The sequence below is a fragment of the Pteropus alecto genome, unplaced genomic scaffold (genome assembly GCF_000325575.1).
Source record: "Pteropus alecto unplaced genomic scaffold, ASM32557v1 scaffold113, whole genome shotgun sequence".
Classification (NCBI taxonomy): Eukaryota; Metazoa; Chordata; class Mammalia; order Chiroptera; family Pteropodidae; genus Pteropus; species Pteropus alecto.
Genome location: NW_006433949.1, coordinates 3728641 through 3738478, shown reverse-complemented (window position 1 = coordinate 3738478; position 9838 = coordinate 3728641). Strand labels below are relative to the sequence as shown.

Sequence of the window (9838 nt, the reverse complement as noted above, 5' to 3'; positions counted from 1 at the left end):
ACCCCCACCCCCCTTGCACACACATTTAAACATACAAAGCAGGTGGTGAGCCAGGTTTGGCTGGCGGCCTGAAGTTTGCCACCTCCTGACCTAGATTCAAAACCCAGAATCACCACCTCATAGCCACAGGGCCTCTGCATCCTTCAGCTGCCTCATCTATAAAACGGAGATAACAGTCATACTTATTTCATAAGGTCCCGGCGAGAATTAAAACCTGGTACAGAATCGATACTACGTAAGCGTTGACCATGGTTATTTTTATTTGCCTTCTTCCCCAGACCTCGTCAAGCTCTCCTTGGAAATTCGTACCAGGAACTAGGCTCAAGCTTCCCTCTGTCCCTCTCCTTGACACAGGGCTTGCAGGAGTACGAGGAATGGAAATGGGGCAAGAACCCCACCATCGTGGAGGTGCTGGAGGAGTTCCGGTCCATCCAGATGCCCACCACGCTGCTCCTGACCCAGCTGTCCCTGTTGCAGCCTCGCTACTACTCCATCAGCTCCTCGCCGGACATGTACCCCGATGAGGTGCACCTGACCGTGGCCATCGTCTCCTACCGCACCCGAGGTGGGCGCGGGTGCTGGGAGAGCCTCTGAGTCTGTGTTTCTCCCCACAGGGGCCTCTGCAGGTCTGCCCAATCCCACACCCGTGGGCGGAGATCCTCCCCCAAACCAGAAAAGTGGAGGGAAGAAGCAGAGCGGTTGTCCCCTTAGGTAGTGCCAGTTCTGTGCAAAAGTAGGAAGGAGGCAAGTCATGCATTACCCCTAAAGCTTGAGGACCTGCGTATTCCCTTCCTCCCCTTACACCCCCAAGACAGCAGCTAGCACAAGCCGCCATCACCCATTTCCTTGGAGGGGGGAAGCTGTCTGCTGTAGGATATCTAGCTGGTTGTAGGTCTGTCAGATAACCCGACGTTTTTCTCCCATACCTTTCCTCGTTGATAAAGCAATTAAAATGCACGGTGCCTGAGAGGGCTCTGACACTGGGATCCCAGCAGGCCACCAAGAGTACATTGACCAAAGGCTTTTCAGTGGGCAGGATTTGAATCTGACCCACCCCTACCTAACAGAACCTTGGGCACTTTCAGACACGAGCTCACCACTAGCTATACCATTTCCTCTTATCCCTCAGAGGACTAAAAGGGGTGGGAGGCCAATGACGGGGAAGCCTGGGGACAGTGGGTGAGCCAGACCACCTTGGTTCTTCCCCTAGATGGAGAAGGACCAATTCACCACGGCGTGTGCTCCTCCTGGCTCAACCGGATACAGTCTGACGAAGTCGTCCCCTGTTTCGTGAGAGGGTGAGTGGCAAATGAAGAGAAACGAGCAGCCATCCCCAATCTGCGTATTGCTGTCCTGAGTTGGGGTGGGTGGACCAGCCCAAAACATTCTAGGGAAGTGGCTGAGTCAGATGGGATCAAGATCAATATTCTGCATCCTTCCACATTGTTAAGGAAACCAGCTCATGAGACAGAATGTAGCAGAAGCTAAGGAAGTTCTCTACTCAATGTCAGATCAAGGTGACATATGTATCAAGTGCAAGTCCTGTGTTAGATGCTGGGGCTACAGTAAGCCAACCAGGCTAATGCAGTCTCAGCCTTCGTGGACTTTGCAAACTAAGGGAAGTTCTATCCAAGTTCTGTCGGACACCGCATCTGTCCCCAGCTTCTCAGAGATGGGAAAAATCCAAACACCTGCTCTCGGCCCCATCAAGCAAAGCCTCTCAAATTCAGTTTTAAAGGATATTCCTACCTATAGTTAACAATGCTGTGTTGTGCACTTAAAAATTTGTCAAGAGGGTAGATTTCACGTTAAGTGTTCTTATCACAATCAGCCAAATAAAAAATATAACTTAAAAAAATAAATATAAAATAATTAAAGGATACGACTGAGCTTAGTTAGGCTTACTGTAGGTGCCTGTGTTGTCAACCGGTAACTTCTTTACCTGAGCAGTGGCCTTGGCCAGCCATTTTTCTCAGCCTCTGAAGGTAGAACATTCATGGGTGGTCCACATACCATCAGGGGAGCTTCAAAAATACAGCCTTGGTGCCAAACTTACTCCTTGCCCAGAAATCCACACCTGTTTTGACACTCCCAGATGATTCTTTTGTACCTGGAAGTCTGTGACTCCCTGAGCGTACAAGATCTCATAGACGCTTAAATCAGTGGTCCTCGGCCGAGGGTACCTTTGTCCCCAGGGGACATTTAGCAATGTCCAGAAGATGTTCCTGGCACCTGATGGGGGGGCGGGGAGGCCAGGAGCATCACTCAATGTCCCACGAACACACAGGACAGCCTCCATGACAGGGAAGTAAGTATGCAGCCCTGAACAAAAGGAGGGCCGAGGTATGGAAACCCTGAGTTAAATCGGTCTCAAGGCCTTTTGGGGCTCAGCTCAGCAAGGGGGATACCTGAGAGTGGAGTGATAGCCAGACTCTAAGGACCTCCTCTTTGGGGTCTCCCACCCTGCTCCAAGGGCACATGGCCCAGGGTGAAGAGCCACAGTCCTGCTGTAGTTGTACCCAAGACAGCCACCTGGTCTACCTGAGACCCAACTGTTCCTGATCACACAGGACTCAGCAAGCCCTCTGACTCTCTCTTCTTTGGACAGAGCACCCAGCTTCCGCCTGCCCCGAAATCCCCAAGTGCCCTGCATCCTGGTCGGCCCCGGCACTGGCATTGCCCCTTTTCGAAGCTTCTGGCAGCAACGGCAGTTCGATATCCAACACAAAGGTGGGTCACGATCCCATGGCCACATGGCTTCCCCACCATGGACCCTGGGAGGCCCCCCTGTGTCTCAGAAGCCCGGAGATGTACTGGCGGTCTCTCTCTACTGCATCACTGCCAGGGAAGGGGTGGGGGTGGGCGCTGTACTGACCTGACCCATGGCATAATTCAAAGGACTTGTCCAAACAATTCTTCCACTCAGCTTATCTGAGGGCCTGAGAGTCCCTGACCCCTGCTGCAATTCAAAGGACCTGTTCAAACACATCTTCCACTCGGCTTATCCCAGGGCCTAAAATTCCACATTTCTGTGACCATTAAGATAGGATCCCTTCTGAAAATTCAAGCAGCCCTCAAAGGGGTAAGCACGAAGAAGCCTTATCGAATGGATGTGTGTTTACGGGATTCTCAGACTCTTAATCAAGGGCAGGCTTTGCTGTGTGAGGGACACGCAAATCAGCTGTGGGAGGAGAGAGAACCCACAGTGGCAGCCATGCATTAACCAAGGATTTACCGAGCATCTAATAAATGCCAAACATTCTCGTAAGCGCCAGATGCATAGCGATGACCGAGACAGAAACAACTTGAAAAAACAAAAACAAAAACCCTGCCCCTGTGGAACTGTCATTCTAGGGGAATAGCTAACTTTTATAAAGTATTCGCTAGGTACCAGGCACAGTTCTAATGTGTGACGCTCATTTCTCACGATAACCCTGTGAGGTCGTTGCTGTTTTGTAAGTGGAGAAAGGGAGACAGACAAAGTTAAGTAAGTTAGTTGCTCATTGTCACACACAGCGGGGACCTGAACCCAGGCAGTGGAGCTGCAAAGACTGGAGTTTTAGCCCTGGCCGTGAGGGCCGGAGGAAAGGCAGACCCAGAGAAGAAAGATCTGAACACACGTTACCGACTTCCCTCAGAGAGAGAGTGAGAGCGTGTGTGTGTGTGACGTGTGTGCAGGTCCTGCCATGTTCACATCCCTCGATGCATGGCACCCACCGAGGTCCCCAGCACCACCAGCCACACCCCCGACTCAGGGATCAGAGCCTTCGGTGACATGACATCTTCCCGGTCCCTAGGAATGAGCCCTTGCCCCATGGTCCTGGTCTTTGGGTGCCGGCAATCCAAGATGGATCACATCTACAGGGAGGAGACCCTACAGGCCAGGGACACAGGCGTCTTCAGAGAACTGTACGCGGCCTACTCCCGCGAGCCAGACAAACCAAAGGTAACCCCGGCGCTCCGCGCTCCGCGTGGCCGCCCAGCGCACGCACACACGCGCGTCCCCTCCCAGATACGCCCTTGCTGGTTCTGAAGCCTCCTCTGTGAAACCGCTCTGTGTGTCAGGGAGCATGGACCCTGAAAATATCAACTGAAAATATTTAGCAGCCCATATTATATGATGCCGCTTATATGACATATCCTGAAGAGCCGAATCCATGGAGACAGGAAGCAGAGTCGTGGTTGCCAGGGTCTTGGGGGGGCGGGGAGGGGAGGAGGAGTGATCGCCAACGGGGTGGGTCTGACGCCTCAGCTGGGCTGGGGAAAAGGTTCTGGACCTAGATAGTGCTGATGGCTGCCCAACACTGTGATGCACTTAACGCCCCTGAACCGTACACTTTGAAATGGTTAAACGGCACATTTTATGTGACGTGTATTTAGTCACAATAAGGACATTTTTCATGTGAATTTAAAAGAATATTTAACAGCCCATCAGAAGCCCTGCTGGTCAGAATGGACACAGGCCACAGGACTGGGGCATGCTCCTACTGGATCTTGGGGAGGCCCGGGGCGGGCGGGGGGAGTGATCCGAGGAAAGGAACCAGGACGACTGGGTGGGAAGCACTCAAGAGGTCTGGGCAGTGGCTGTTTGACAACTGGGGTAGAAGGACATCAACATTTTGACAGCCATGCCAGGACCTAGCAGTTGAATGTCAGCCTCACCCGGGAGGGAGTTTCCAGGACAACTGGACAGATTCCCTGGAGGCTGTTTGTCCTGGTGGCCACCCTTGTGCCCCCCTCGCATGTCCTCAGCCCTCTTCTTAGTCCAGCTATTGCTGCAGCAGCTGGCCTTGCACAGGTAGAACCAGCCAGCCCCTCAGCCGGCCCCATCTCTTGCTGTCTCTGCCTGGGGCTTCTCTGGTACCCCAGCATAGGATGCCTGCAGCCTGCATTAAGAACCTTGTCCTACAAATGTACGGGCATTCACACCCTGGGGGTGACCACTGGTTATCAGAGGAGCAAGCAGAGATTCCCCCCTTATGTCCCTCCAGGGGATGCTTCTGGGGTGTGTTCTACACGGCCCCCCTAGAAGGTCCTCAGCAGAGTTGAGGTCCAAGGTGGAGAGCAGCTCATTCACATGGCCTCAGGTTGGCTGTCCCCACTCCCTGACTCCACACTTCCCGGTCCCCTGGGATCACCTCGGGAAATGCCCTACCTGCCACAAGCTCCCGTGTCAGGCTCTGCTCCCTGGAGGAGAGTGAGCGACACAGGAGCATCACCCAGCCTGGCGCCTTCTCCCTGGTCCTCCTGCTCCCACCCCGCAGAAGTACGTGCAGGATATCCTGCAAGAGCAGCTGGCGGAAACTGTGTACCGAGCCCTGAAGGAGCAGGGGGGCCACATTTACGTCTGCGGGGATGTCACCATGGCCGCCGACGTCCTCAAAGCCATCCAGCGCATCATGACCCAGCAGGGGAAGCTCTCGGTGGAAGATGCCGGCGTGTTCATCAGCCGGCTGAGGGTGAGTGACCAGCTGGCTCTTCGTGTCCCTTCCCTGACATCCAGGGTCCTGTCCCCTCTTCCTCATCCCACCTGTCACGATGATTAGAGGAGACATAATGACATCTCTGCTCCCATTTTTCCATGGATGGCCAGGGGTAGAGGATTTAGGTGATCCCAAACCATAGCTGAGAGAGAAGGAAGGATGGGCGGGAGGCGTGCAGGTGGGGATCGTGGTGTGTGACAATGACAAGTGGGTGAACCACTGGGTAGCTAGACAGAAACCGTCCTCACCCAGCTTTCCCTGCCTCCAGAAGCAAGCGGTCACTCTCTCCTATGCAGCCATGCACAAAAAGGTCTGTCCGAGGGAAGCAAGTGGCAGCTGAAAGCCACCCCGTGCTTGGCTCTCCAGGCCATGCACCTCGGCGTGGAACCGCGTCCACCCCAGAAGGATGAGCACCTTCTCCTAATTTGCATAAAGGCTCGGAGCAGCCCAGCATGCCAAGTCCTAACTGTGTGACCAACTTCCCCAAATAGAAAAGAAACTGAGTCCAGGCCTCCACGAAGCTCCGAGGGACTCCCATCCTTCCCCCCGCTTCCCTAAATGAGCAGAAATCAAACATTTCTTTGCAGAAGAACCCCTTGCTCTAAATATATTGCTAAACATCAGTGGGTTTAAAAAAATAAAACTTTCTGGTAGAAATGTCAGTGATCCCAGGAGGGCTGCGGAGGCCCCCATCACTTGGTCCCTTTGGTGGTCTCCTCAGGAAATGTTTTCATAGATTCCGGAGAACTCTGCAGAATGAGGCTGAAAACCCACCCCAACTAAAAACACACCCACTCTACAGAAGAACGACCTTCTTCAAAACCTCCCGCACGTTTAAATCTGTGCGGCGCTGTGCCCACGAGGGCTCAGCTTCGGCCACTGGGGAGGTGCTGCCCGTCTCTGCTGCTCTCTGTGGGCTGTAATGCTGCTGCCCACTAAAGCCAGCCGTGCCGGGTCTCAGCTTGCAGGAGCCAGGAGAGGGGAGAATGTGAAGGTTTCCATTTACCCTCCTCACCTCTGCTGTCCTCACAGTCGACAAAGCAGCACCACGGTCCTGGTTGGGAACACCGGTGTTCTTTGCCATCTGGGCTGGAGCGGTCCCACGCCCTGGCGGGCAGACGGGCTTGCTGACCAGCCCTGGAGACTGAGGGTCCCTCAGGGCCTCTGGGTCACCCCTCCCTTTCTCCAGGACCATTTTCCTTAGGGTCAGTCCACTGCCCCTCTCCGTGCCCTCAGCTGGCATTTAAGGGCTGTTTCCTGACTGTTTCTGTCCCCTAGGATGACAACCGCTACCATGAGGATATTTTCGGGGTCACTCTGCGAACGTATGAAGTGACCAACCGCCTTAGATCTGAATCCATTGCCTTCATTGAAGAGAGCAAAAAGGACGCGGACGAGTAAGCTGGCCCCACCCCATGCGCGAGGGGCGGCCGGAGCCCTCTCTTCCAGTTCCTGGCGCGTAGGGATGTCTGACTTCATTTTCCCACAGAGGGGTCCCCCAGGGACAGCAGCATCAGCAGCACCTGGGAATAGGTTAGACATGCAAATTCTAGGCCACCCCAGACCAGCTGAAGCTGAAACCCTGGGGTTAGGATGAGCATTTTAATGAGCCCTCCAGGAGATTCTGAGGCCCCCTCCAGTGTGGGGACCCCAGCGTTGGATGCCAGCTTCTGCCTGGGGCACCCCCTAGTGGAATGATGGCTCTCGGCTCTGCAAAGTTGTGTTCTAGCATCTACACCCATGTCTGTCACTCCGCCCCCCCCAAACTGCTGGGAACGGTCTCACTGATGCAAATTCCACTGATGCATTATTTTGACAATTTCGCTCCTCCTCTAGAAATTGCTGGAAACAATCCAGGACACCACATGATTGAGATGAGGTCTCATTATGTAAACCTTACCTCAATGCCATCACGCATCATCCTCGTCTATAATCTCACACCACCACCACCCCCATTCTCTGCCTCAAAACCACCACCGTGTGTCCTTTACGTTCAATTAAGAAGGAATTCAGCCTCCTCGTTTTCAGGAGCTTGGGGCACACGCTTCATTTCTCCAGCATCCTCATGTCTTTCGCCTTATGACACAGCAGCCTCGAAAACATACTTTTGTGCTCAGTAGGCTCCCGTTATTGCCAAGATCACAACTCCTGTGGTTGTCACAAAGCTGTTTCGAATGTCCCTCTTCCTGGCCGGTTGTATGGGTGAGCAAGCATTCATTCATTCGTTCGTTCGTTCGTTCTTTCGGTCATTCAGGACGAGCCCCAACTAGGTGCCAGGTCCTGTCCGAGACACTAAGGCGTCAGAGGAGATGAAAGCGACGGAAGGCCCTGCACTTAGTCGAGGTGGTTATCCCTGGGTCGTTAAGGACACAGAGCAGCCTCGCTCCTGTGGCACTAACTCGCTCCTCCCTTTTCCTCCCACAGGGTTTTTAGCTCCTAACTGGATCCTCTTGCCCAGACGGATGGCAGGGGAGCTGGCTGCCTCCGGCGGGGGAGGCGGCAGGTTTTGTAAGCATGGACACTGCTGACCCTTTCCTGCGGGACCCCGCGTGGCCCCCGCTCCGCCTCTCGTCCTGTCGACGCCGTGTCCTGGTTTTCCTCTCCTGGGTCCTCGCCTCTGAGTGTTTCCTTGGCCTTCTTGGGTTTTCTCCTTGAGTTTTCCTGCTGCAATGCAACGCCTTTATAATCCGCCGTGGCTCTTACAAAACTGTCCCCCTACCCTTCCTGACAAAGACAGATCAGTGGTGCGTGGAAGCACTGGAATGTGGGCGTCGCTCGTGGCAGGGCTTGTTTTCTGGGGTTCCCCTGAAGAGGCTGCAGGGACCACACAGAAGAGTTTTCTGAGCCAGTCCCTCGGCCGCCGAAATCTCCCCCTTATCCCTTTTGATGATGACGTTCTGGTTATGCATCTGCGTGCGTGTGACAGGCCTGGGTCTCCGTCTGTCCTCGTGTCTGTGCGAGCGTGTTGCCTGCAGACCCCTGGTGACAAGAACCATGCCCCAACATTTGTTGGTTCTTCACATGTCCATAACTAAGGGTCTGTGGTAGTTAGTGTCCCTATAACACTGGGAAGCACTCTAATCGTCCTGGTTATAAAGGGTCGGGCCTTGGGCGGGCGGGGGGTGGGGGGGAGATGATTCAGGGGAAAAGCTCCAGCGCAAGGGGGAATCAAAGAATCAGATGTGTTTAGATTCTGGCACCCGTGAGCGGGGCCCTCTCTGGGAAGTAAACCCACCTCCCCAACCCCACCCACCCCACCTGAATTGCATCCCCCCCTTCCCCCGGGGCAGTCCCACCTACAAGGCCAGAAGTCATGTTGATCAAGGGAGCATGCTGGAAATACGAATCTTCTCTCAGATTTGCCACCTGGTGACTGTGGACCCCTGTCCTCAGTTTCCCCTAGTGGTAATGTTACGGAGCTGAAAAGCATGAACGGATCAAACTTTAAAGTCGCGAAGACTGGAAAAGATATCAAGGAAGAGTGTCATTGTTACGTTTCTATCCCACCACGTGGCTTTTTCTACGGGGCCGCAGCTGAGGGTGGGAAGAAACGGGCCTTCAGTCTTTGCCCTTCTAAGAGCGATCCCCCAAACTTTTCACCTGATCAAATAATTTGGACAAATAAATTACACTTAGATCAAAAAATGGGCAGCAAAGTCTTTGGCAGGAATCAGGGTCAGTACAGTCTCTCCCCTGGCAGGCCACCTGCTGTGAGGGTATTCTCTCAGAGTAAATGGCACTAGAAAGTCCGTTTCGCACTTAAGTGCTAAAAAAATCAATGGCAGGCAGTGCCCAGAGAGAGCCAAGAAAATGCGCCCCCCCCCTCCCCGCCACGAGGGAAGGGAAGGGGTCTGCCTTGGGCCCCCAGGGTTGCAGGGGAAGCATTCGGCCAGGCCCATCTTTCTACATGGTTTGGTTTTGTCGCATAGAAAGACGACATTTCCTTTACATAATGCACAGTGGGCATTTCTTTCTGATGTTCAGTGTGAGGGGTTGCCACGGGAAAGTGCCCTGGCCCTCTTTGGAAGGGCTTTAGAAAGCGGGTGCCAAAGAGGTGTTGGGGGGGGTAACCTCCAAGACTCTTAAAGTCAAAGGGCGAACTCTGTCTTTCTTTTCCCCACCCTGCGGGGCAGCTCCCGCTGGTGACCCATGCCTGGGACAGAGGCATGATCTCAGGCTTCTGTGGGCATAGAGGCCAAACACCCAGCATGCTTCCTGACCCTTGCTAACCCAGAGGGATGCCCGTCGTCAACACCATCTTTCTTGCAAACACGATTCTGGCTCCTACTAGCTTTCCTCTCAGGGGCTTTCTTTCCAATCCCTTATGCCTTTTGGAGGTATTTCCTAAGCTGTCA

General features: G+C 53.9%; 1 protein-coding gene across 2 annotated transcripts in view; it reads left to right on the top strand.

Annotated features, from left to right (window-relative positions):
- The window catches only part of NOS1 (nitric oxide synthase 1), a 100488-nt gene extending 91858 nt beyond the window's left edge, over window positions 1-8630 (top strand). For both annotated transcript variants that reach the window (XM_006908593.3, XM_015586792.2), the window contains exons 23-29: window positions 355-565; window positions 1211-1298; window positions 2609-2730; window positions 3798-3946; window positions 5265-5459; window positions 6762-6880; window positions 7908-8630. In XM_006908593.3, coding sequence (XP_006908655.1) covers window positions 355-565; window positions 1211-1298; window positions 2609-2730; window positions 3798-3946; window positions 5265-5459; window positions 6762-6880; window positions 7908-7923 — 900 coding nt within the window. In that variant the 3' untranslated portion in view covers window positions 7924-8630. The remainder of the gene's footprint in view (window positions 1-354; window positions 566-1210; window positions 1299-2608; window positions 2731-3797; window positions 3947-5264; window positions 5460-6761; window positions 6881-7907) is intronic.
- The last annotated feature ends 1208 nt before the right edge of the window (window positions 8631-9838 follow it).